The sequence below is a fragment of the Tauraco erythrolophus genome, chromosome Z, assembly GCF_009769465.1.
Source record: "Tauraco erythrolophus isolate bTauEry1 chromosome Z, bTauEry1.pri, whole genome shotgun sequence".
Classification (NCBI taxonomy): Eukaryota; Metazoa; Chordata; class Aves; order Musophagiformes; family Musophagidae; genus Tauraco; species Tauraco erythrolophus.
In genome coordinates this window covers 14798199-14824827 of record NC_141496.1, presented here as the reverse complement: position 1 = coordinate 14824827, position 26629 = coordinate 14798199, and the positions used below count along the sequence as shown (strand labels likewise).

Sequence of the window (26629 nt, the reverse complement as noted above, 5' to 3'; positions counted from 1 at the left end):
CTGGATGTGTTTAAGAAAAGGGTGGATGAACTACTTAGGGATATGGTTTAATGAGAGATTAGGGACGGTTGGACTGGATGATCTCTAAGGTCTTTTCCAACCTATAAAAGTCTATGAAATCTATAAAATAGTCTCTGATGTAAAGAATTCGGCAATTTGATAGCTGTGGGAACCCGATATCCATTTTTTGTTGGTTTTATTCTTTTTTTTGACCATTTTGGAGTCTACTGGTCACTAACAAATAACATTCCAGAGAACTTGAAAATATAGTGTACAGATGTTTCACTAGTGTTTGTGCAAATTTTTTATGTCTGCTTTTATGCTTTGGTCCCCGTATACTTCTAGAATCTTGAGTTTCTGAGTTGGATTTGCAAGACCATGCTATGTGCCTTCTGAGAAGAGAATATATAGATCATTTTCTTTTCTGCAGAGTTTCTTTTGAGACTGTATTTATTGTTCTTTGTCAATGAGCAATAGGCTTTAATGTAGTTCAAGAATAGAATGGAAATGCTATGGCACCAATCATTCTTACCCAGCTGGACTGAGTTGAGATAATGCAACTCAAGGTACCTATCCTGCCCACAAGAGGCAGGCCATTTCCTCCTGGCTGCGGAGGATGCAACAGTGTCCTTGGTGCTGCAGCCCAGGCTGGTGAGCAACAACTGGTGACCCCAACGTGATACATCCGTGAGACCCTGGGAAGCCCCGACTCCCTCGCCGAGCCAAAAGAGCCGGAGCCAGGAGCTCGAGCGAGAGTCCTTTGGAGAAGAAGGTAAAGCCGCAAGCCCCGATGTGGTATTCGCGGGAGGGAAGCGTGCTGGAGTTGGATGAATGGGCCGGGTCTCTGCTCACCCATAAAGCCTTTGTGAAAACAAAAATACTAAAACAAAAAGGGGGAATTATGGCACCAATCATTCTTACCCAGCTGGACTGAGTTGAGATAACGAGCTACTAATTACTAATCAACTCAAGGTACCTATCCTGCCTACAAGAGGCAGGCCATTTCCTCCTGGCTGCGGAGGATGCAACAGCGTCCTTGGTGCCGCAGCCCAGGCTGGTGAGCAACAACATGCAACCCATTGAACAGCTATTCCCTGTTCTATTGCTCTGATACCATGGCTTGTAAATAATATTTCTGAAGAGTTGTAAGGTAGAGTGATAACTTCTTCTGTGATACGTCAACATAAAATTGAAGAAAGAGAAGAGGAGGAGGGGTTGCCCTCTATGTCAAAGACCAGCTGGAGTGCATGGAGCTGCACCTGGGGACGGATGAAGTCCCAACTGAGAGTTTATGGGTTAGGATTAAAGGGAGAGCAGGGACAGGGGACCATAGTAGTGGAGGCCTGCCACAGACCACCTGACCAGGAGGACCGGGTGGATGAGGCCCTCTACGGACAGATAGGAGCTGCCTCACGTTCATGAGCCCTGGTCCTCATGGGGGACTTCAACCACCCTGATATCTGTTGGAAGGACAACACAGCAGGGCATAGGCAATCCAAGAGATTCCTGAAATGCGTGGGTGATAACTTTCTTCTCCAAGTGATAGAGGAACCAAAGAGGAGAGGTGCTTTGCGGGGCCTTGTTCTCACCAACAAAGAAGGACTGGTGGGGAACGTGACGCTCAAGGACAGCCTTGGCTGCAGTGATCATGAAATGGTGGAATTCAAGATTCTTAGGGAAGCAAGGAGGGTGCACAGCAAGCTCACTACCTTCGATTTCAGGAGAGCAGACTTTGGCCTCTTCAGGGATCTCCTTGGTAGAGTACAATGGGATGAAGCCCTGGAGCAAAGAGGGGCCCAAGAAAGCTGGTTAATATTCAAGGATTCCCTCCTCCAAGCTCAGGAGCGGTGCATCCCAACAAAGAGAAAGTCAGGAACACCAAGAGGCCTGCACGGATGAACAAGGTTCTCCTGGACCAACTCGGACACAAAAAGAAGACCTATAGAGGCAAGGACAGGTAGCCTGGAAGAATACTGAGCAATTGTCCGAGCAACCAGAGATCAGGTTAGGAAAGCTAAAGCCCTGATAGAGTTAAATCTGGCCAGGGACATCAAGGGCAACGAGAAAAACTTCTATAGATATGTCAGTGATAAAAAGAGATCTAGGGAAAACGTAGGCCCTCTCCGGAAGGAAACAGGACACCTGGCTACCCAGGATATGGAGAAGGCTGAGGTTCTCAATGACTTCTTTGCCTCAGTCTTCACTGGCAAGAGCTCCGGCGGCACAGCCCAAGTCACAGAAGGCAAAGGCAAGGACTGGGAGAATGAAGAACTGCCCACTGTAGAAGATCAGATCTGAGACCATCTAAAGAACCAGAAGGTGGACAAGTCCATGGGACCTGATGAGGTGCATCCGTGGGTCCTGAGAGAACTGGCAGATGAAGTTGCTAAGCCACTATCCATCATATTTCAGAAGTCGTGGCAATCTGGTGAAGTTCCCAATGACTGGAAAAGGGGAAACATAGCCCCCATCTTTAAAAAGGGGAAAAAAGAAGTCCCAGGGAACTACAGGCCAGTCAGTGTCACCTCTGTGCCCGGCAAGATCATGGACCAGATCCTCCTGGCCACTATGCTAAGGCATATAGAAAATAACGTCATTGGTGACAACCAGCATGGCTTCACTAAGGGCAAATCCTGCCTGACTAATTTGATGGCCTTCTATGATGAAGTTAGAGCATTGATGGATAAGGAAAGAGCAACTGACATCGTCTACCTGGACTTATCCAAAGCATTTGATACTGTCCCACACGACATCTTTGTCTCTAAACTGGAAAGACATGGTTTTAATGGATGGACCACTCTGTGGATAAGGAATTGGCTGGATGGTCGCACTCAAAGAGTTGTGGTCAACGGTTCAATGTCCAAGTGGAGGCCAGTGACGAGTGGTGTTCCTCGGGTCAGTACTGGGGCCAGTGCTATTTAACATCTTTGTTGGAGACATGGACAGTGGGATCGAGTGCACCCTCAGCAAGTTTGCAGATGACACCAAGTTGTGTGGTGCTATGGGCACACTGGAGGGAAGGGATGCCATCCAGAGGGACCTTGCCAGGCTGGAGAGGTGAGCCTGTGAGAACCTCATGAAGTTCAACAAGGCCAAGTGCAAGGTCCTGCACGTGGGTCAGGGCAATCCCAAGCAGAAATACAGGCTGGGCAGAGAACAGATTTAGAGCAGCCCTGAGGAAAAGGACTTGGGAGTGCTGGTGGATGAGAAGCTCAACATGAGCCGGCAGTGTGCGCTTGCAGCCCAGAAAGCCAACCTTATCCTGGGCTACATCCAAAGAAGCATGGCCAGCAGGTCGAGGGAGGTGATTCTGCCCCTCTACTCAACTCTCGTGAGACCCCATGTGGAATACTGCATTCAGCTCTGGAGTCCCCAACACAAGAAGGACATGGAGCTACTGGAGTGGGTCCAGAGGAGGGCCACAAAGATGATGTAAGGGCTGGAACACCTCATCTGAAGACAGGCTGAGAGAGTTGGGGCTATTCAGGCTGGAGAAGAGAAGGCACCGGGGTGATCTTATAGCAGCCTTTCAGTACTTAAAGGGGGCCTGTAGAAAAGCTGGAGAGGGACTTTTTCCAAGGACTTGTGGTGATGGGACAACGGGTAATAGCTATAAACTGAAAGAGGGGAGACTTTGATTGGATATAAGGAAGAAATTTTTTACTCAAAGTGGTGAGGCAGTGGAACAGGTTGCCCAGAGAAGCTGTGGATGGCCCATCCCTGAAAGTGTTTAAGGCCAGTTTCGATGAGGCTTTGGGCAACCTGGTGTAGTGGAGCGTTTCCCTGCCCATGTCAGGGGGATTGGAACTAGATGATCTCTGAGGCCCCTTCCAACCCTAACCATTCTATGATTCTATGAAAATAGTAGTAGAATCTTCATTCTTCAGTAATAGCATTTTGAAGAAATTGCTTGAAATGCCTAAGTGGGACATAACTACAAAGCTTACTTGAAAATGAGCAACAAAAGGTTTGTTTGCCAGACTAGCGCTCAGATAAACTAGAACAAAATAGCATAGAATATTTCAGTTAGAAGGGACCTACAGCAATCATCTAGTCCACTTCAGGGCTGACTAAAATTTAAAGCAAATTATTAAGAGCATTGTCCAAATGCGTGGAGAGGGAGGTGCTGATCTCCCTGGTGTACACTGGTAGGACACATAGGAATAGTTCAAAGCTGCGCCACAGGAGGTTTAGACTGGACATTAGGAAGCATTTCTTTACCAAGAAGGTGCAAACATTGGAATGGGCTTCCTAAAGAGGTGGTCGATACCCCAAGCCTGTGAGTCTTTGAGAGGCATCTAGATAGTGCCCTTAACAACATTCTTTAATGTTTAGTCAGTCCTGAATTGGTCAGGTGGTTGGACCAAATGATTATTGTAGGTCCTTTCCAACCAGAACTACTGTCTCCTCTTCTTCTCCTCTGCCTCACCTCTCCGTCTCCTCTCCATATAGCATGCCTTGTGCCTCGAAGGCTCTTTCATGGTTTAAAATCCCGAAGTTTTGATGGAAGCATCAGTTTTGGAACCAGGTATTGATATCCTGGCTTCGCCTGTTTTTACAGATCTCCCACCGTTACTGGGAAGATTGAAGAAAACAGTACCTGTGCTCTTTTTTGCTCTTCAGTTTTTTAGCGTTCTTCCCAGGGCTCTGAAATATCTTCTGATCAACCGCAAACTTTTTATTGCAACATCATTAGTACCCTTGTGAAAGAACAGGGATTGATAGTAATATGAAGGTTGAACTAAGCTCTTCAGTCTTCTGGTGACATCCCTAATACAGACCCTGGGGAGGCAGCAACCTTCCCTGAAAAGAGGATCTTGTACTAGATTGTCCTTTAAGTCAGGAAGGGTGACTGACAGAGTCTGAGGTTATGTAATACACAACATAAAATATATTGTATTGTTAATGCATGATAAAACCTTGTTTCAAGGTTTGGTGCTTCACTTTTTTGTTTTCTTTCAGTCTAGAAACAATTGCACTGTACGTTACAAATCTTGGCCAATATTATATTTTAAATCTTCATAGGAACACTGAAGTGTGGGAAAATATTTAAAAATTCTTAGGAATGCCAGTGCTGACTCTGAGAACTTGGTACATATTATGAATTGCTGCTGTGTCAAATAAATCACAAAATTTTGGCTCTCACCCACTCTATTTTAGGCTTTAGTTTGCTTCTTTTATCAGAGATTCTGAAAATGCAAGAAAGTGTAGTACTGGAGGATACTTCACAATTTTTTATTCTCTATTTTTTTCCAGTCCAGTGCTTTACTTGACAGGGCTGAATATGCTAGAATTGACTTTTACAGACATTCTTTGTGGGATTTTGTTTGTTTGTTTGTTTTGCATAATCCCACTACATAATGAAAATTTCTTTGCCACAAAGTAATCAGATCTCTTGTGATGATTTGCTCAGGAGATTGAGGGGGAATCCAGAATTACTGACTGTCATCTGTTAGAACAGCCTTTTCTTTTTATAGGTCAAAGGAGTGTCTATATCCATCCTGTGTCCCACTGAATAAATACTGTTCTTCTATCTGCCTAATCATCCTATTTAACAAGATTTCTAAGCCTTTACAATTATTTCTGTCCTCCAGACTCCACAACTTACATCTTTTTTTGAAAGTGCTCTTTGTGACAACAACAAAAAAGCCTCAAAAGGTTATTTCTGGATTGCCAATAGGATGAAGAATAAAATCTAGCTCTCACTAAGCCTGATAAACTGCTAGAGCCAGTTCTGACACAACTTATCTAGCTGTTAGGTAGCATCTTTTTGTTAATCATAAATGCGAAGTGGTCTGAGAAGTGAGCTACGTGGATATAAATGTGAGGAAGATATAAAATGAAGTAGTGTAAAATGGAATTTATTGAGCTGCTTAAAGTAATGAAAGTGAAACTAAACCAGGTAAGATACGAGCTCCTCCTCTTTATGTACAACTAAAATAAGAAAGTATTTTCCATTTCAACATCCAGCATTAGAAACCAATCCTCCACATATTCACAGAGTAATTGTTTGCACACTGTCATCGTGGGATTTTTTTAAAAAATACATGTATTTTCTTTATAAATACTCCTTCAGTTATCTTTTGTTAGATGTCAGTAAAGCTGCAGCTTTTAGGAAGTTCTATTGTTTTTAAGCTCGATTATCTTTTCGGTTGGGAGGGCTGGAACTCTTATCTGACCCTGTAAAATTTTTTGATCTATTTAACATAATGAAACAACTCCATATTTTTTTTTCCTCAACAGGAAGTCCGTAAAGTAAGTGAGAGTATCAAGTATAACCACCCTTTGAGAAAGTGCGTTGATACAATACTGAGAAAGGTAACAAATTGCTCATATTCAGCCATAATTGTTCAATTGGGAGGGGGTGCTTCCTTCACCTACTGAATACTTGTACATTATTTTCTTTTCCCCTTAACATGAAATCTCTAATTGGCATCTTACAAGTTTCTGACCAGACTTCGAGTTAAAATTCTTCATGGAATGCTTTCTTATGATGCTGTATTTTGACATATGTTGTATTTTAGAAACAGAAAAAACTACACTTGGAGTGAACTTTTCAGTTTCATGAAATGCCCCAGACATTTACAGATAATTAATAAAAGCACTTGCTACTCCTTCATCTTTCACTTAATTTTCCCTTTTCCTTCCAGTGCCCTACTGAGTACCAGGCAAGAATGGGTAGGAACATGGATGATTATGAAGATTTTGATGAAAGACAGAACACTTACCCAAGTGAAAAAAGTTTGGTCAAACTTCACAAGCAGGTATATTAATTGTTGTGGTTTAAGTCGCTCTGGCAACTCAACTCCACACAGCCACTTGGTCACCCTCCCGCATCCCCCGGGGATGAGGGAGGGAATTAAAGGAGAAAAGGAAGAGAGACCCATGGGTTGAGACAAAAACAATTTGATATTACTACTACTACTGTATAAATATATACTTATGTACAATGATAAATATATACAGACGGGTGATGTACGGTTTAATTGCTCACCACCCCTTGACCGAGGCCCGTCTCATCCCGAACTAGCGATCCTGAAACAGGTAAGTCCCAACACCCTAGTCCTGGATGAGTGAGAGGCCTGAAAATAGAGAGCGAGACCGAGAGAGCTCTCTGAGAGTCTGAAAGTGAGAGCCCTGGAAGAGCAAAAGGCCTTCTTTCCAGTTGTTCCTCAGTTTTATACTGGGCATGACGCTGCATGATATGGAATACTAATTGGCCAGTTTGGCCCTCAATCCTAAGTCCAAGTTCAAATCATAAGGAGAGTCGTGGACCCTCTGTCCCAGCCATGCTCACCCCTTATCCTGTTGTGCTCCTGCACACTGGCAAGAACACGGCAGCTGAGAAGTCCTTGAGGCTTCAGTGCCAACTGTGAACATCAGTGCACTATCAGCATTCTTAGAGCAAGTCCCAGACTAAAACCAAAACAGAGAGCTCTTCTGGCTGCTAAAAAGAAGAGCTAAGTCTGTCCCAGCTGAAACCAGGACAGTATCCACCCCTTATTCCATACCATGCATGTCATGCTCAAACCTCATGTATATATACATAGATACTATTCCCTTAGTCCATTGGTCATCCCTCCAGAATGCATGTTGAGTTCGTTTAGTCTGTAACTCCGGGCTTCATCTGTTATAGCAGTCTCTCAGGGCAGGAAGGATGATGTGGAATTCACTCAGTCGGTAGAACGGATGACGTAGTCTCTGCTGCACGTGACATCTGGAGCTCGTAGTTGGTGTATCCGGCAACAGTCCATGTTCACAGCCTGCAGGTTGAAGATGTCAGTCTCAAGGAAGTTGCTGGGTGTCTGGAATCAGTTCTGGTTCTGTCAAAGTTCATTCTTCATTAACCTGCGTGATTCTTAATGTAACGTTGTTAGTATAATATAACGTCATTAGTATAATACGATAACCATAGCAATGATGATATGCTATGAAATTACAGGTTGCCCAGAGAGGTGGTGGATGCTCCATCCCTGGAGACGTTCAAGGCCAGGTTGGACAAGGCCCTGAGCAACCTGATCTAGTTGGAGATATCCCTGTTCCTTGCAGGGGGGTTGGACTAGATGACCTTTGAAGGTCCCTTCCAGCCCTAACCATTCTATGATTCTATGATTCTATATGCAGTGACAGGGTTATTCAGCAATTAATATCACACAATTCAATTCATTTTATCGTCTATTTTCACCCCACATCAAATCCCCTTGAGGTACACATCAGACTTCCTTGTCCTTCTGCATCACCCTCCAAGTGCACCCAGGTCCTTGAGCAAAAGCAATCCAACGAATGGGTTTACCTTTACCCGAGGCAGGAATAACCCAGACTGTCTTCCTCAGCATATTCCTAATGTGCACTACAGGGACTTTATCCCCTTCTGCAGTACATAAAAATTCTGACTGGGCAGGACCAGCTCCATTGGCAGATCCTCTAGTGTTGACTACCCAAGTGGCTTTTGCTAAATGTGTATCCTAATGTTTGAAAGTTCCACCACCCATTGCTTTCAGTGTGGTTTTTAGCGGTCTGTTATATTGTTCAATCTTCCCAGAAGCTGGTGCATGATAGAGGATGTGATATACCCACTCGATGCCATGCTCTTTGGCCCAAGTATCTATAAAATTGTTACGGAAATGAGTCCTGTTGTCTGACTCAATTCTTTCTGGGGTGCCATGCTGCCACAAGACTTGCTTTTCAAGGCCCAACATAGTGTTTCGGGCAGTGGCATGGGGCACAGCATAGGTTTCCAGCCATCCAGTGACTGCTTCCACCATTGTGAGCACATAACGCTTGCCATTATGGGTTTGTGGAAGTGTGATATAGTCAATTTGCCCAGCCTCCCCATACTTAAATTGTAACCAATGTCCTCCATACCAAAGAGGTTTTAACCGCTTGGCTTGCTTGATCGCAGCGCATGTTTCACATTCATGGATAACCTGTGCAACAACGTCCATAGTTAAGTCCACCCCTTGATCACGAGCCCATCTGTATGTTGCATCTCTTCCTTGATGGCCTGAGACATCATGAGCCCAATGAGCTAAAAGTTTTTCACCTTTGTGTTGCCAGTCCAGACCCACCTCAGCCACTTTAATCTTAGTGGCCTGATCCACCTGTTGATTGTTTTGGTGTTCTTCAGTGGCCCGACTCTTGGGTACATGAGCATCTGCGTGATGTACTTTTACAGCCAGCTTCTCTACCTGTGCAGCAATGTCTTTCCACAACGGGACAGCCCAGACTGGTGTGCCTCTGCGCTGCCAGTTGCTCTGCTTCCACTGCTGTAGCCACCCCCACAGGGCATTTGCCACCATCCATGAGTCGGTGTACAAATAGAGCACTGGCCATTTTTCTCATTCAGCAATGTCAAAAGCCAGTTGAACGACTTTCACCTCTGAAAACTGACTCAATTCACCTTCTCCTTCAGTAGCCTCTGAAGGAGAGGTGAATTTGTTGAGTAGGACTCTGTACAGCAGCTTTCCATTTTTGATGTTTTCCTACAAGGCGACAGGATCCATCAGTAACCAGCGCGTATTTCTTCTGATTGTCTGATAGTTCATTATATGGTGGGGCCTCTTCAGCATGTGTCACCTCCTCCTCCTCTGGTGACATTTCAAAGTCTTTACCTTCAGGCCAGTTAGTGATCACTTCCAAAATTTCTGGGCGATTGGGGTTTCTTACCTGAGCGCTTTGTGTGATCAGTGCGATCCACTTACTCCATGTAGCATTAGTTGTGTGATGCGTAGACGGGACACTGTCTTTGAACATCCAGCCCAGCACCAGCAATCGGGGTGCCAGGAGCAACTGTGCTCCAATACCAATCACTTCAGAAGCAGCTCGGGCTCCTTCGTAAGCTGCTAATATCTCTTTTTCAGTTGGAGTATAGTTGGCTTCAGATCCTCTGTATCCCCGACTCCAAAACCCAAGGGGGAGACCTCGAGTCTCCCCTGGTGTTTTTTTTTGCCAGAGACTCCAGGCAGGACCATTCTCCCCAGCTGCAGTGTAGAGCACGTTTTTGACATCTTGTCCTGTCTGGACTGGTCCAAGGGCTACTGCATGAACTATTTCGTGTTTAATTTGTTCAAAGGCTTGTCATTGCTCAGGGCCCCGTAAAAAAATCATTCTTCTTCCACGTCACTTGATAGAGAGGGCTTACAATCTGGCTGTAATCTGGAATATGCATTCTTCAGAAACCCACAACGCCTAAGAAAGCTTGTGTTTCCTTTTTGTTGGTTGGTGGGGACATAGCTGTTATTTTATTAATCACATCCATTGGAATTTGATGACACCCGTCTTGCCATTTTATTCCTAAAAACCGAATTTCTCTTATAGGTCCCTTGATCTTACTTTGTTTTATGGCAAAACCAGCTTTCAGAAGAATTTGGAATATTTTCTCGCCTTTCTTGAAAACTTTTTCTGCTGTATTGCCCCGTACAATGATGTCATCAATGTATTGCAGGGGTTCTGGAGCTTCACGGTGTTCCAGTGTAGTCTGGATCAGTCCATGGCAAATAGTAGGGCTGTGTTTCCACCCCTGGGGCAGTCGATTCCAGGTATACTGGATGCCCCTCCAGGTGAAAGCAAACTGTGGCCTGCATTCTGCTGCCAAAGGAATTGAGAAAAATGCATTAGCGATATCAATTGTGGCATACCACTTGGCTGCCTTTGACTCCAGTTCATGCTGAAGTTTGTTATGGATTAGGCCACTCTGGCAACCAAACTGCCCCCCCACAGTCGTTGACTCACCCTCCCCCAGCCCCAGGGATGAGGGAGAGAATTAAAGGGTAAATGGGATACCCATGGGTTGAGATAAGAACAATTTAATACAGGTGATTTAATACACAGTGTAGATGCTCACCACCCCCTCGTATGCAAAGCCCGTCTCGTCCCGAAGCTGCAATCCCAGACGAATGCGAGGGCCCGAAATAGAGGGAGGGAGAGAGAGAGAGAGTACTCCGAGAGTGGGAGTACTGGGAGAGAGAGGGGGGGAAAAGGCAATAGAGCAAAAGCGCAGCAAGCGCAAAAGAGCAGAAGCGGCGAAAGAGCCAAAGCGCAAAAGCCCTTCTGTCCAGCTGTCCCTCACTTTTATACTGGGCATGATGCTGCATGATATGGAATACTAATTGGCCAGTTTGGCCCTCAATCTTAAGTCCAAGTTCAAATCATAAGGAGAGTCGTGGACCCTCTGTCCCAGCCATGCTCCCCCCTTATCCTGTTGTGCTCCTGCACACTGGCAAGAACACGGCAGCTGAGAAGTCCTTGAGACCTCAGTGCCAACTATAAACATCAGCTTGCTATCAACATTCTTCTCAGAGTGAGCCTCTGAGTAAAACCAAAACATGGAGCTCTTCTAGCTGCTAAAAAGAAGAGCTAACTGGCCCAGCTAAAACCAGGACAAGTTCCAGCATATCTGGCATGGCAGCACTCAATGGTGGCGTAACTTCATTCAGGCCACGATAGTCTACTGTCAGTCTCCACTCGCCATTGGACTTACACACAGGCCATATGGGGCTGTTAAAAAGTGAGCGGGTCTTGGTGATCACTCCTTGGCTCTCCAGCTGACAAATCAACTTATGGATGAGAATCACAGAGTCTCAGTTGATGCGATATCACCATCGGTGCACAGTTGTATTAGCAATCAGCACTTGTTGTTCTTCCACCCTCAGTAATCCCACAACAGAAGGGTCCATTGAGAGACCAGGCAAAGTAGACAACTGCTTGACTTCCTCTGTCTCTATTGCAGCTATGCCAAAAGCCCACCAATACCCTTTTGAGTCCTTGAAATACCCTCTCAAGATAATCTATGCCCAGGATGCATGGTGCTTCTGGACCAGTCACAATGGGGTGGTTTTGACACTGCTTACCAGTTAGGCTCATTTCAGCCTCTAACACAGTCAGCTGTTGGGACCCCCCTGTCACTCCAGAAATGTAGATGGATTCTGCCCCTCTAAAGTTCGACGACATCGAAGAGCATTGGGCACCAGTGTCCACTAAAGCCTTATACTTTTGAGGGTCTGATGTCAATGAATCCACGCAGTCCAGTGAACTCGATTGTCCCTTTCCTCCACCTGGCTGGAGGCAGGGCCCCTCTAATAACTGTTATCATGTCCATAATTCACTCCTTGTGTAGGAGGATCAGCAGGATTAGGATAAAGGAAAGGATTGTTATGAGGATCAGCCCTCCCATTTTGTCTAGGGAACTGCTCACTGTAGACTGGAGCAACATCTGTCCTGAAGGAATCGGAAAAACTCCTATTTCTGGAGAAATCAGAAAAATTCCTATTTCTGTTGGTTCTTCCTTGCAACTGGCGTACTCTTTCCTCTAGGGCTGAGGTGGGTTCTCCATCCTACCTTCTCGTGTCTTCTCTATGATCACGCAAGTAGAACCACAGCTTGCCACATGATCTATACTGTCTCTCTCGAGGAGGGTAACGTCTGGTTCTAACAGCTGAAATTCTGGAACATGCAGGTGGGGAGTAGCGTATTTCTTCTTTTAATTGTCAGACCTCCTCAGACAGCTTCTCCACAGCCGTGACGCAGGTCTGTATAGAAGTGTAATCGTCGTACTGCCAGAGTTGAATGATTACATCACCCACGAGTGATGTGTTGTCTCCGAGGTCCGTTACTGCCAGTGAGGTAGAGTGTGCTGGTGCACACTCTGTAGAATCTTCCGCCATATGGGTCGTACGCACTGGACATTATCCAGATCTTTGGATAACTGTGCATGTCTCAGGTCATAATAAATCACCTCTTGCACAGCAAGTTCCCTCAGGTACTGAATAGTTCTCTCTATGTTGACCCATTTGCCTAAATTACATGGAATCTCGTCCTTGTAGGGATACCTTTCCCTTACAGCTGCCAGGAGCCGTCTCCAGAAGCTGCGGACTTGTGTCTCTTCCAATCACTTTATTAATGCCTCCATCCAAAGCAAGGGCTCCTAGCTGCCTGGCTTCTCTACCATCTAACTCCAGACTACTGGCCTCCAAGTCCCAACATCTGAGCAACCAGATGACAATGGGCTCACCTCTATGACGGCCATAATCTCTTCAAAAGTCTCGCAGCTCACTCATGTTTAGAGATCGAGTGGTTATTGTCTCACCTGTGAGATCATCGTCTCTCCTCCGCCGAGTTCTTATTTAGGGAGAAAGAGAACGTTCCCTCTTTATCTCTCGTTGTTGTCATGGCCCTGCTTGAGAGTCACCTGCCGCCTCTTCCTCTTCTGAGTAAGTGGCCCTGGTTGTTCTTCTTCCGATTGTCGTGATGGCCCTGGTTGCTGCTCTTCCAGTCATCGTGATGGCCCTGGTTGCTCTTCTTCCAATCGTCGTGATGGCCCTGGTTCCTCTTCATCATCATCCTCTCCTCTACGTTCTGATGTTCGTACACATTTCCTCTTCCTTACGGGAGCAACTGATAACATTGTAGTCTGATTAGATGCAGTGCTTGTAGTGGCTTGAGAAGGGCATTTGGTTTTGCACCGAATACCAGAAGCCAGGGTTTGAGTAGCCGCAGTGCTTGTCACAGGGGTTGAGACGGCAAGCACAATAACACGAGTAATGAATTGGTACACATTTCTAAATGGTTGATTAACCCTAAATATATATATATAATTAAATGTATATTCAGGAGACCTTGCAACAGATTCAAGCTGTTTAGATTATTCCAGTGATGTTCAGTATTCTCAAAATTCACATAAGCTTTTTTAAATGGTTTGGAGGAGGAGGGGAAAATGAAGGGAGCCATCCCCTTTATGAATTGGCTCTCCAAAGGAGAGAACCTACCAGTGTAATTGGCAACAGCACTGGCCAGGTGGCGCTTCAAATTAATGAGTGAGGTCCACATCACCATCCCCATCTGCACCACCAAATATAGATACAGAACTGGTCCCAACACCCACGATTTTATCAGCATTACACAGCACAGCATGGCAAAACTCTTAATTAGCGAAAAAATGCCTTTCATTCCGGTCCAACACCCAGAGATAGTAAACCGCACAAAAGTTCCGACAAACAGCATATACGGCAGATAATCAGGTGCTAAATTACAGAACTCTGGCAACAAGTGTGAGAGCACATAGAACAACATTCCATCCAGAGACATCCAAGAAAACATAATGAACAATTATGGCAAAAATTACGGCAAATTTATTTTAACACATCATGATCAAATCTCAACCCTTCGGGGCCCACATTCGGCACCACAAAGGACCGGCATGGTTTGGGCCACTCCAGCAACCAAACTCCAAACAGCCGCTCGCTCACCCACCCCCGCCCCCCAGGGATGAGGAAGGGAATTAAAGGAGAAAAGGAAGAGAGACCCATAGGTTGAGATAAGAACAATTTAATACTACTACTACTAATATATGAATATATATATATATATGTACAATGATAAATATATACAAATGGGTGATATATGGTGTAATTGCTCACCACCCCTTGACTGAGGCCCGTCTCATCCCGAACTAATGATCCTGAAACAGATAAGTCCCAACACCGCAGTCCTGGATGAGTGAGAGGCCTGAAAATAGAGAGCGAGACCGAGAGAGCTCTCTGAGAGTCTGAAAGTGAGAGCCCTGGAAGAGCAAAAGGCCTTCTTTCCAGTTGTTCCTCATTTTTATACTGGGCATGACACTGCATGGTATGGAATACTTCATTGGCCAGTTTGGCCCTCAATCCTAAGTCTAAGTTCAAATCATAAGGAGAGTCGTGGACCCTCTGTCCCAGCCATGCTCACCCCTATCCTGTTGTGCTCCTGCACACGGGCAAGAACACGGCAGCTGAGAAGTCCTTGAGACCTCAGTGCCAACTATAAACATCAGTGCACTATCAACGTTCTTCTCAGAGCAAGTCCCAGACTAAAACCAAAACACAGAGCTCTTCTGGCTGCTAAAAAGAAGAACCAACTCTGTCTCAGCTGAAACCAGGCCATTAATAAATGAGAGAGTGCCTCACTTATGCTAATGTAATGACAGTAAATGCTAGTCAAACAAAGATTTTCAGTGCGCTTTGCCTGAATTGCTGAGTATAGTGGGTTTTGGGGTTTGTACTTAGCAGAAACTTTTGTCAGTGAAAGAAAACATAGAAGTGTAATATCTCAAGTGATGTCCAGATCAAATTTCTAAACGTGTGAAAAGTGTTCTTGTTGCATTATATCATGACAGTATTTTAACTGACTCTGAGTAAGCCTTGTAGTAAAAGCTTGGTATTCAATAAAATGCAAAAAGGAAGTAGTATGCAACTGACATCGTCTACCTGGACTTATCCAAAGCATTTGATACTGTCCCACACGACATCTTTGTCTCTAAACTGGAAAGACATGGTTTTGATGGATGAACTACTCAGTGGATAAGGAATTGGCTGGATAGTCGCACTCAAAGAGTTGTGGTCAACGGTTCAATGTCCAAGTGGAGGCCAGTGACGAGTGGTGTTCCTCAGAGGTCAGTACTGGGACCAGTGCTATTTAACATCTTTGTTGGCAACATGGACAGTGGGATCAAGTGCAACCTCAGCAAGTTTGCAGATGACACTAAGTTGTGTGGTGTTGTGGACACGCTGGAGGGAAGGGATGCCATCCAGAGGGACCTTGCCAGGCTGGAGAGGTGGGCCTGTGAGAACCTCATGAAGTTCAACAAGGCCAAGTGCAAGGTCCTGCACGTGGGTCGGGGCAATCCGTGCACAAGTACAGGCTGGGCGGAGAATGGATTGAGAGCAGCCCTGAGGAAAAGGACTTGGGAGTGCTGGTGGATGAGAAGCTCAACATGAGCCGGCAGTGTGCGCTTGCAGCCCAGAAAGCCAACCTTATCCTGGGCTACATCCAAAGAAGCGTGGCCAGCAGGTCGAGGGAGGTGATTCTGCCCCTCTACTCAACTCTCGTGAGACCCCATGTGGAATACTGCATTCAGCTCTGGAGTCCCCAACACAAGAAGGACATGGAGCTACTGGAGCGGGTCCAGAGGAGGGCCACGAAGATGATGTGAGGACTGGAGCACCTCTGCTATGAAGACAGGCTGAGAGAGTTGGGGCTGTTCAGCCTGGAGAAGAGAAGGCTCGAGGGTGATCTTCTAGCAGCTTTCCAGTACTTAAAGGGGGCCTACAGGAAAGCTGGAGAGGGACTTTTTCCAAGGACGTGTAGTGCTAGGACAAGGGACAATAACTTTAAACTGAAGGAGGGGAGATTTTGATTGGATATAAGGAAGAAATTTTTTACTCAAAGTGGTGAGGCACTGGAACAGGTTGCCCAGAGAAGCTGTGGATGCCCCATCCCTGGAAGTGTTCAAGGCCAGGTTGGATGAGGCTTTTGGCAACGTGGTTTAGTGGAGGATTTCCCTGTCCATGGCAGGGGCATTGGAACTAGATGATCTTTAAGGTCCCTTCCAACCCTAACAATTCTATGATTCTGTGATTCTATGATTCTAGTATGTTGGAAAAAGTAGGCTTTTATTAGTACAGATAAATTTTGATGAAAGAACTGCTAAACTGAGGAATCATGTATGTAGTCCTCTTATGATTTATATATTTAGAGAATCAACTGCCCGTTTCTGTGAGTGTACAGAATCAATGTTTGCAATTCTGTAATACAGACATTTTGAAGGGATTTTGCAGGACTTTTATTTTGTTTCTTGAAACAAGTATGTTGTAACCGCAATTTCTTGTAATTTCCTATAGGTAATCTATTCAGTACAGAGACATCGTCGTACACAAGTCCAGTGGCAAATTCTTTTGGAACAAGCATTTTACCTAGAAGATGTAGCGAAAAATGAAACCAGTGCAACTCGTCGGTTTGTTCATACCTTTCATTCCCAGGAACCAGAGAATAAAATCATTCAGTATTTCTACACACCAACTGTTGGTGAGTGCCGTCATGCAGATTTTGAATACGTAAAGGAGTAGCTCGTGCCATTTTGTAAGAAGAATTGATTGTTTTATGTAAAAAGTTCAGTTACAGTAGAGGGAAGCCCATGTTCATCTTAATGCACTTACGTAACAGAATAGCCATCAGGTCTTGATTTATACTCTTGACCATAAGCTTAAATTTTTTTACATATTTAGTATCAGTTACACATTGTAATAGCAATAGCAAACTTGGAAGCCTTAGGAGAAAATAGAAAAATAGCAACTTTAAATTATTACATCATGGATACCTTCTACATTTGTGGGATATTGTTGAAGTGGCACCACTCTTCGAGTAAAGCAAGAAGGAAAAGACTCTTTGTCTGCCATATACCAAACACTAGGATACACGGCTTCTTGTGCTTCTTTTTACAAAGTGTCTTCTGCCAATCAGGTTTTAACTTCAAATTTGTTGTGCACTAGCTATGACTTATTTCCAGGGTAGGACAATCTAATTTTACAGCCTACGCATTGTTTCTGAGAGAGTGAGAGTTGAACAAAATGAAAAGTGGATCATCTGTAGGGCCAAAAGTGAAGAGTTCTGTTCTACACTCCCCACTCCCCCCAAATCTCATCCTGTTTTCCCCACTTGTGTATGTGATTCCTTAGGGCTGAGCCAGATCTCTAGGCATTGGAAAAGCCCTGAATTTGTGTGACCCCACAGATTACAGTCTTGATTTTAAGGACGTGAGTGCAAGAAGTTCATAACAGTTTTTGTGAGGGAGTTGCATTTCTGGTTGTTTAATTTTCATTAACTCATTCCGGATGTGTTTGTGTTTGTTTTTTCCAGAGTGGTACTGGGAGTGTCTTCTACGGCCATGGTTTTACAGGGTGCTTGCAGTTGTTTTGGCCACGTTCTCTGTAATTGTTGTGTGGTCAGAGTGCACATTTTTCAGCACAAAACCAGTTTTATCTCTGTTTGCAGTTTTCATACAGCTGGCAGAAAAGACATATAATTACATATACATAGAGGTAAGTTTGAGATAATTACACAACAAAGATCTTTTCAAATAGATTGTTATTACAATAATAGTTGACCAGATAGATTTAAAAATAAGTTTCTAAATGATCTGTCCACTTGCAGAAAGTCTCTAAAATACAAAATACCAGACTTTGTTTCTGTGGAGGGAGTTTACCTTTTGCCACTTCTTACAAGTCTCCAGTACAGGTTGAAGGTGTGACCCCGTTGAGCTGAATATCATGTGCACAGTAATTTGTGAAGGATTAGCTTAGAGCTTAAGTGTATAGACTTTGTGTCTAATCAACCATGTGTGTGACCTTTCTTTCCTGAACAGGAGTTTGCTGTTCACCAGAAATCCAGTCACAGGTGTGGCTATCAGACGTATTCACAAATTTATCAGTGAAGGAATAGTGCTGAAAAATTCCAGTATAATGACAAATAGACTGAACTGAAAACACTTAGTTTTATCACTTTTTGTGGGAAGAAATGTCAAATCATTCGTAGTAATTATTGAGGCAATTACAGCAATTTAATTTACATAACAAAAATAAGTAGAATAAATGTTCCCAGGGTCAGCTGTGTTAGTTTATGTGAAGTGCAGAATGCTACAAGTATCACTGTCAATTTAAACTAGTCAAAACTCCTGAAATGCTTCTCAGAGCTGGTGTTATTTTCCCATCTCAACATTAAAAATCAGATTGCAATCAACCTGTTGCATGCACAGACTATGTGCTGAATGCAGTAAAACTTTTAAGTAGAGTTTTTCATTCAGACTATTTTTTTTTCCCCCCAGATGGCCTGTTTTCTTACCATTTTTTTCCTAAGTATCTGTGTTTACTCTACTGTCTTCAGGATCCGTGTATTTAACTATTATTACTTAGCTTCACATCATCAGACAGATGCGTACAGTCTCCTTTTCAGTGGCATGTGAGTATGTGGCATGTATTTTGCAGATTTTCTGTCAAATAGTCAATTGAAAATGTCCATGAAACTTATGTTCTTTAATTTATAATCATATGGGTATGAATCCTAATGACCTGTACATAATTATTCTGTGATATATCCACTTATGATTCTTAATATTTAGTGCAAGAATTGTTTCAAATGTTGCTGCTTGCATTTGTGCAGGTTATTTTGCCGTCTTACTCCACCATTATGCTTGAACTTTTTGGGCTTGACCCATATGGATGCAACAATCTCTCACAAAAACACTCAGCCAACTGCTTATACGTCTGTAAGTACAGAAAATGTGATTATGAGGCTTCTGTATAGTTTGGAGAATAGGCAAAATATACTTCTTACAGTAAGATTCAGATATTCAAATCTTTTCACCAGTATTAAACAGGGTAGAAATACTTACTTATAGACCAGGAGTTTGGTAATGATTGCTAGCTACACAGGAGTCATCAATAGCTCAATTTTTCTGTTTTGGTCTCTTTATCCCAAGAAAATAAAGTATTATGTTGAAGAGTTCAGACTGTTCTTCACTTCGTAATAGCTTTAGCTTCCACTGAGTTTAGCCTATGGGACATCTTTATAGATTGGGAGCAAACGTAACTTGCCACTGAAAACCAGTCAGTTTGGTTTTACTCAACAACCAATATCTGTAGGACAGCAAGTTACATCTCGTGTCTTTGTTGTAGGAAGTAGATTCTTAGTGTTGTCCAGAGACTCCTTTCACAGCAGGTGAAAAGTTCCAGTAGATTTGAACTGGTTCTGGATTAGATGAGACAACAAGATCTAGCATCTTAGAAACCTCAAAATTGATTCACTGTTGGAGGAGCCTTAGGCATTCTGGGTCAACTGTCTGATTCAGATCTGTGATGATAATACCTGTGTTTCAGTAACTGTAAACAATTGTGTATTTTGTGTGTTGTGGACAGAAAACAGTGAGATGGCACAATCTTTATGGATATATGTAGAATATATCTGATTAGAGCTTGTTCTTGTGGATTTTTTCTCCAGATCATGGGATCCATGAGAGTGCTGTCCTTCATTGCAGATGGATTCTATATATATTACCCAATGCTTGTTGTTATTCTCTGCATTGCTACATACTTTAGGTAAGTGATTTACAAGACAGATCCTCCATGTTTCTTCACATTAATAATACTATTTTCGGCAATCAGAAGGCGATTCACTTCTCCTCTTCCAGCAGTTGAGTTGAGACATATTAACAAAAATGCAAAAACTAAAACAATAAGTTGCTGTTAATATGTATGAAATGCATACATTTGAAGAATATTGATTTTATTAACTCATAGAATCATAGAATCATAGAATGGTTAGGGCTGGAAGGGACCTTCAAAGGTCATCTAGTCCAACCCCCCTGCAAGGAACAGGGATATCTCCAACTAGATCAGGTTGCTCAGGGCCTCATCCAAACGGGCCTTGAACGTCTCCAGGGATGGAGCATCCACCACCTCTCTGGGCAACCTGTTCCAGTGTTCTACAGCTCTCATGGTAAAAAATTTTTTCCTAATATCCAATCTGAATCTACCTCCCTCTATTTTAAAACCATTACCCCTTGTCCTATCACAACAGGCCCTCCTGAATAGCCTCTCCCCATCTTTCTTGTAGGCCCCCTTGAGGTACTGGAAGACCGCTATAAGGTCACCCCGGAGCCTCCTCTTCTCCAGGCTGAACAGCCCCAACTCTTTCAGCCTGTCCTCATAGGAAAGGTGCTCCAGCCCTCTTATCATCTTCGTGGCCCTCCTCTGGAGGGCCCTCCTCTGGAGGGCACGAACTCATAACTGAGTTTGTGCAAGTTTTTTCCCCATGAGACTTCATTCCTAGATTTCGAGATCTGATCTGTTCAAACTTTGAATCATAGAATCATAGAATGGTTAGGGTTGGAAGGGACCTTAAAGATCATCTAGGTCCAACCCCCCTGCCATGGACAGGGAAACTTTCCACTACTCCAGGTTGCCCAAAGCCTCATCCAACCTGGCCTTGAACACTTCCAGGCATGAGGCATCCACAATTTCTCTGGGCAACCTGTTCCAGTGCCTCACCACTTTGAGTAAAAAATTTCTTCCTTATATCCAATCAAAATCTCCCCTCTTTCAGTTTAAAGTTATTGTACCTTGTGCTTTCACTACACGTCCTTGGAAAAAGTCCCTCTCCAGCTTTCCTGTAGGCCCCCTTTAAGTACTGGAAAGCTGCTATAAGATCACCCCGGAGCCTTCTCTTCTCCAGGCTGCACAGCCCCAACTCTCTCAGCCTGTCTTCATAGCAGAGGTGCTCCAGCCCTCGAGTCATCTTTGTGGTCCTCCTCTGGACTCGTTCCAGTAGCTCTATGTCCTTCTTGTGTTGGGGACTCCAGAGCTGAACACAGTATTCCACATGGGGTCTCACGAGAGTTGAGTAGAGGGGCAGAATCACCTCCCTTGACCTGCTGGCCACGCTTCTTTTGATACAGCCCAGGATACGGTTGGCTTTCTGGGCTGCCAGCGCATATTGCTGGCTCATGTTGAGCTTCTCATCCACCAGCACTCCCAAGTCATTTTCCTCAGGAAGGAACAAGTTTGCTGACAACACCAAGCTCTGTGATGTGATTGAAAGCTGGAGGGAAGGGATGCCATCCAAACTTTGGCAGGCTGGAGAGGTGGGCCTGTGAGAACCTCATGAAGTTCAACAAGGCCAAGTGCAAGGTCCTGCATGTAGGTCAAGGCAATCCCATGCACAAGTACAGGCTGGGCGGAGAATGGATTGAGAGCAGCCCTGAGGAAAAGGACTTGGGAGTGCTGGTGGATGAGAAGCTCGACATGAGCTGGCAATGTGCGCTGGCAGCCCAGAAAGCCAACTGTATCCTGGGCTGCATCAAAAGGAGCGTGGCCAGCAGGTCGAGGGAAGTGATTCTGCCCCTCTACTCCGCTCTCGTGAGACCCCAGCTGGAATACTGTGTTCAGCTCTGGAGTCCCCAACACAAGAAGGCATGGAGCTGCTGTAGCGGGTCCAGAGGAGGGCCACAAAGATTATGCAAGGGCTGAAGCACCTCTGCTATGAAGACAGGCTGAGAGAGATGGGGCTGTTCAGCCTGGAGTAGAGAAGGCTCCAGACAGACATTCTGGCAGCCTTCCAGTACTTAAAGGGGGCCTACAGGAAAGCTGGAGAGGGACTTTTTACAAGGGTGTGTAGTGACAGGACAAGGGGCAATGGATTTAAACTGAAAGAGGGCAGATTTGGATTGGATCTAAGGAAGAAATTTTTCACTGTGAGGGTGATGATTCAGTGGAACAGGTTGCCCAGAGGAATCATAGAATCGTCTGGTTGGAAGAGACCTTCAAGATCATCGAGTCCAGCCATTCACCCTGCACTGTCCGGGTCCCTAAACCATATTGCTTAACACCATATCCACACGGTTTTTAAACACCTCCAGTGATGGGAACTCCACCAGCTCCCTGGGCAGCCTGTTCAAATACTTCACAACCCTCTCTGTAAAGAAATTCTCCCTGATATCTAACCTAAATTTCCCCTGGCGCAACTTGAGGCCATTCCCTCTCATCCTGTCATTCATAACATGGGAGAAGAGACTGACCCCCATCTCCCTACAACTTCCTTTCAGGTAATTGTAGAGAGCGATAAGGTCCCCCCTGAGCCTCCTCTTCTCCAGACTAAACAGTCCCAGCTCCCTCAGCCACTCCTCATAGGACAAGTTCTCTAAACCCTTCACTAGTTTTGTTGCCCTTCTCTGAATCTGCTCCAGCACCTCAACGTCCTTCTTGAAGTGAGTGGCCCAAAACTGGACACAGTACTCCAGGTGTGGCCTCACCAGTGCTGAGTATAGGGGGACAATCACTTCCCTGCTCCTGCTGGCCACACTGTTTTTGATACATGCCAGGATTCCGTTGGCTTTCTTGGCTGCTTGGGCACACTGCTGGCTCATGTTCAATCGGCTGTCAACCAGCACCCCCAGGTCCTTCTCTGCTGTGCAGCTTTCCAGCCACACTTCCCCAAGTCTGTAAAGCTGCAGGGGGTTGTTGTGGCCCAAGTGCAGGACGCGGCACTTGGTCTTGTTGAACTTCATACAGTTGGCCTCAGCCCATAGATCCAGTCTGTCCAGGTCCCTCTGTAGAGCCTCCTGACCCTCAGGCAGCTCAACACCACCTCCCAGTTTAGTGTCATAGAATCATAGAATCATAGAATCGTTAGGGCTGGAAGGGACCTTCAAAGGTCATCTAGTCCAACCCCCCTGCAACAAACAGGGATATCTCCAACTAGATCAGGTTGCTCAGGGCCTCATCCAACCGGGCCTTGAACGTCTCCAGGGATGGAGCATCCACCACCTCTCTGGGCAACCTGTTCCAGTGTTCTACAACTCTCGTGGTAAAAAATTTTTTCCTAATGTCCAACCTGAATCTACCTCCCTCTATTTTAAAACCATTACCCCTTGTCCTATCACAACAGGCCCTCCTGAATAGCCTCTCCCCATCTTTCTTGTAGGCCCCCTTGAGGTACTGGAAGACCGCTATAAGGTCACCCCGGAGCCTCCTCTTCTCCAGGCTGAACAGCCCCAACTCTTTCAGCCTGTCCTCATAGGAAAGGTGCTCCAGCCCTCTTATCATCTTCGTGGCCCTCCTCTGGAGGGCCCTCCTCTGGAGGGCACGAACTCATAACTGAGTTTGTGCAAGTTTTTTCCCCATGAGACTTCATTCCTAGATTTCGAGATCTGATCTGTTCAAACTTTGAATCATAGAATCATAGAATGGTTAGGGTTGGAAGGGACCTTAAAGATCATCTAGGTCCAACCCCCCTGCCATGGACAGGGAAACTTTCCACTACTCCAGGTTGCCCAAAGCCTCATCCAACCTGGCCTTGAACACTTCCAGGCATGAGGCATCCACAATTTCTCTGGGCAACCTGTTCCAGTGCCTCACCACTTTGAGTAAAAAATTTCTTCCTTATATCCAATCAAAATCTCCCCTCTTTCAGTTTAAAGTTATTGTACCTTGTGCTTTCACTACACGTCCTTGGAAAAAGTCCCTCTCCAGCTTTCCTGTAGGCCCCCTTTAAGTACTGGAAAGCTGCTATAAGATCACCCCGGAGCCTTCTCTTCTCCAGGCTGCACAGCCCCAACTCTCTCAGCCTGTCTTCATAGCAGAGGTGCTCCAGCCCTCGAGTCATCTTTGTGGTCCTCCTCTGGACTCGTTCCAGTAGCTCTATGTCCTTCTTGTGTTGGGGACTCCAGAGCTGAACACAGTATTCCACATGGGGTCTCACGAGAGTTGAGTAGAGGGGCAGAATCACCTCCCTTGACCTGCTGGCCACGCTTCTTTTGATACAGCCCAGGATACGGTTGGCTTTCTGGGCTGCCAGCGCACATTGCTGGCTCATGTTGAGCTTCTCATCCACCAGCACTCCCAAGTCATTTTCCTCAGGAAGGAACAAGTTTGCTGACAACACCAAGCTCTGTGATGTGATTGAAAGCTGGAGGGAAGGGATGCCATCCAAACTTTGGCAGGCTGGAGAGGTGGGCCTGTGAGAACCTCATGAAGTTCAACAAGGCCAAGTGCAAGGTCCTGCATGTAGGTCAAGGCAATCCCATGCACAAGTACAGGCTGGGCGGAGAATGGATTGAGAGCAGCCCTGAGGAAAAGGACTTGGGAGTGCTGGTGGATGAGAAGCTCGACATGAGCTGGCAATGTGCGCTGGCAGCCCAGAAAGCCAACTGTATCCTGGGCTGCATCAAAAGGAGCGTGGCCAGCAGGTCGAGGGAAGTGATTCTGCCCCTCTACTCCGCTCTCGTGAGACCCCAGCTGGAATACTGTGTTCAGCTCTGGAGTCCCCAACACAAGAAGGCATGGAGCTGCTGTAGCGGGTCCAGAGGAGGGCCACAAAGATTATGCAAGGGCTGAAGCACCTCTGCTATGAAGACAGGCTGAGAGAGATGGGGCTGTTCAGCCTGGAGTAGAGAAGGCTCCAGACAGACATTCTGGCAGCCTTCCAGTACTTAAAGGGGGCCTACAGGAAAGCTGGAGAGGGACTTTTTACAAGGGTGTGTAGTGACAGGACAAGGGGCAATGGATTTAAACTGAAAGAGGGCAGATTTGGATTGGATCTAAGGAAGAAATTTTTCACTGTGAGGGTGATGATTCAGTGGAACAGGTTGCCCAGAGGAATCATAGAATCGTCTGGTTGGAAGAGACCTTCAAGATCATCGAGTCCAGCCATTCACCCTGCACTGTCCGGGTCCCTAAACCATATTGCTTAACACCATATCCACACGGTTTTTAAACACCTCCAGTGATGGGAACTCCACCAGCTCCCTGGGCAGCCTGTTCAAATACTTCACAACCCTCTCTGTAAAGAAATTCTCCCTGATATCTAACCTAAATTTCCCCTGGCGCAACTTGAGGCCATTCCCTCTCATCCTGTCATTCATAACATGGGAGAAGAGACTGACCCCCATCTCCCTACAACTTCCTTTCAGGTAATTGTAGAGAGCGATAAGGTCCCCCCTGAGCCTCCTCTTCTCCAGACTAAACAGTCCCAGCTCCCTCAGCCACTCCTCATAGGACAAGTTCTCTAAACCCTTCACTAGTTTTGTTGCCCTTCTCTGAATCTGCTCCAGCACCTCAACGTCCTTCTTGAAGTGAGTGGCCCAAAACTGGACACAGTACTCCAGGTGTGGCCTCACCAGTGCTGAGTATAGGGGGACAATCACTTCCCTGCTCCTGCTGGCCACACTGTTTTTGATACATGCCAGGATTCCGTTGGCTTTCTTGGCTGCTTGGGCACACTGCTGGCTCATGTTCAATCGGCTGTCAACCAGCACCCCCAGGTCCTTCTCTGCTGTGCAGCTTTCCAGCCACACTTCCCCAAGTCTGTAAAGCTGCAGGGGGTTGTTGTGGCCCAAGTGCAGGACGCGGCACTTGGTCTTGTTGAACTTCATACAGTTGGCCTCAGCCCATAGATCCAGTCTGTCCAGGTCCCTCTGTAGAGCCTCCTGACCCTCAGGCAGCTCAACACCACCTCCCAGTTTAGTGTCATAGAATCATAGAATCATAGAATCGTTAGGGCTGGAAGGGACCTTCAAAGGTCATCTAGTCCAACCCCCCTGCAACAAACAGGGATATCTCCAACTAGATCAGGTTGCTCAGGGCCTCATCCAACCGGGCCTTGAACGTCTCCAGGGATGGAGCATCCACCACCTCTCTGGGCAACCTGTTCCAGTGTTCTACAACTCTCGTGGTAAAAAATTTTTTCCTAATGTCCAACCTGAATCTACCTCCCTCTATTTTAAAACCATTACCCCTTGTCCTATCACAACAGGCCCTCCTGAATAGCCTCTCCCCATCTTTCTTGTAGGCCCCCTTGAGGTACTGGAAGACCGCTATAAGGTCACCCCGGAGCCTCCTCTTCTCCAGGCTGAACAGCCCCAACTCTTTCAGCCTGTCCTCATAGGAAAGGTGCTCCAGCCCTCTTATCATCTTCGTGGCCCTCCTCTGGAGGGCCCTCCTCTGGAGGGCACGAACTCATAACTGAGTTTGTGCAAGTTTTTTCCCCATGAGACTTCATTCCTAGATTTCGAGATCTGATCTGTTCAAACTTTGAATCATAGAATCATAGAATGGTTAGGGTTGGAAGGGACCTTAAAGATCATCTAGGTCCAACCCCCCTGCCATGGACAGGGAAACTTTCCACTACTCCAGGTTGCCCAAAGCCTCATCCAACCTGGCCTTGAACACTTCCAGGCATGAGGCATCCACAATTTCTCTGGGCAACCTGTTCCAGTGCCTCACCACTTTGAGTAAAAAATTTCTTCCTTATATCCAATCAAAATCTCCCCTCT

General features: G+C 45.5%; 1 protein-coding gene across 2 annotated transcripts in view; it reads left to right on the top strand.

The window, feature by feature from the left end:
* LMBRD2 (LMBR1 domain containing 2) overlaps positions 1-26629 on the top strand; it is a 59074-nt gene that overhangs the window by 18382 nt on the left and 14063 nt on the right. For both annotated transcript variants that reach the window (XM_086629256.1, XM_086629254.1), the window contains exons 7-13: positions 6244-6318; positions 6651-6764; positions 16650-16833; positions 17665-17846; positions 18629-18762; positions 18964-19069; positions 19801-19898. In XM_086629256.1, coding sequence (XP_086485382.1) covers positions 6244-6318; positions 6651-6764; positions 16650-16833; positions 17665-17846; positions 18629-18762; positions 18964-19069; positions 19801-19898 — 893 coding nt within the window. The remainder of the gene's footprint in view (positions 1-6243; positions 6319-6650; positions 6765-16649; positions 16834-17664; positions 17847-18628; positions 18763-18963; positions 19070-19800; positions 19899-26629) is intronic.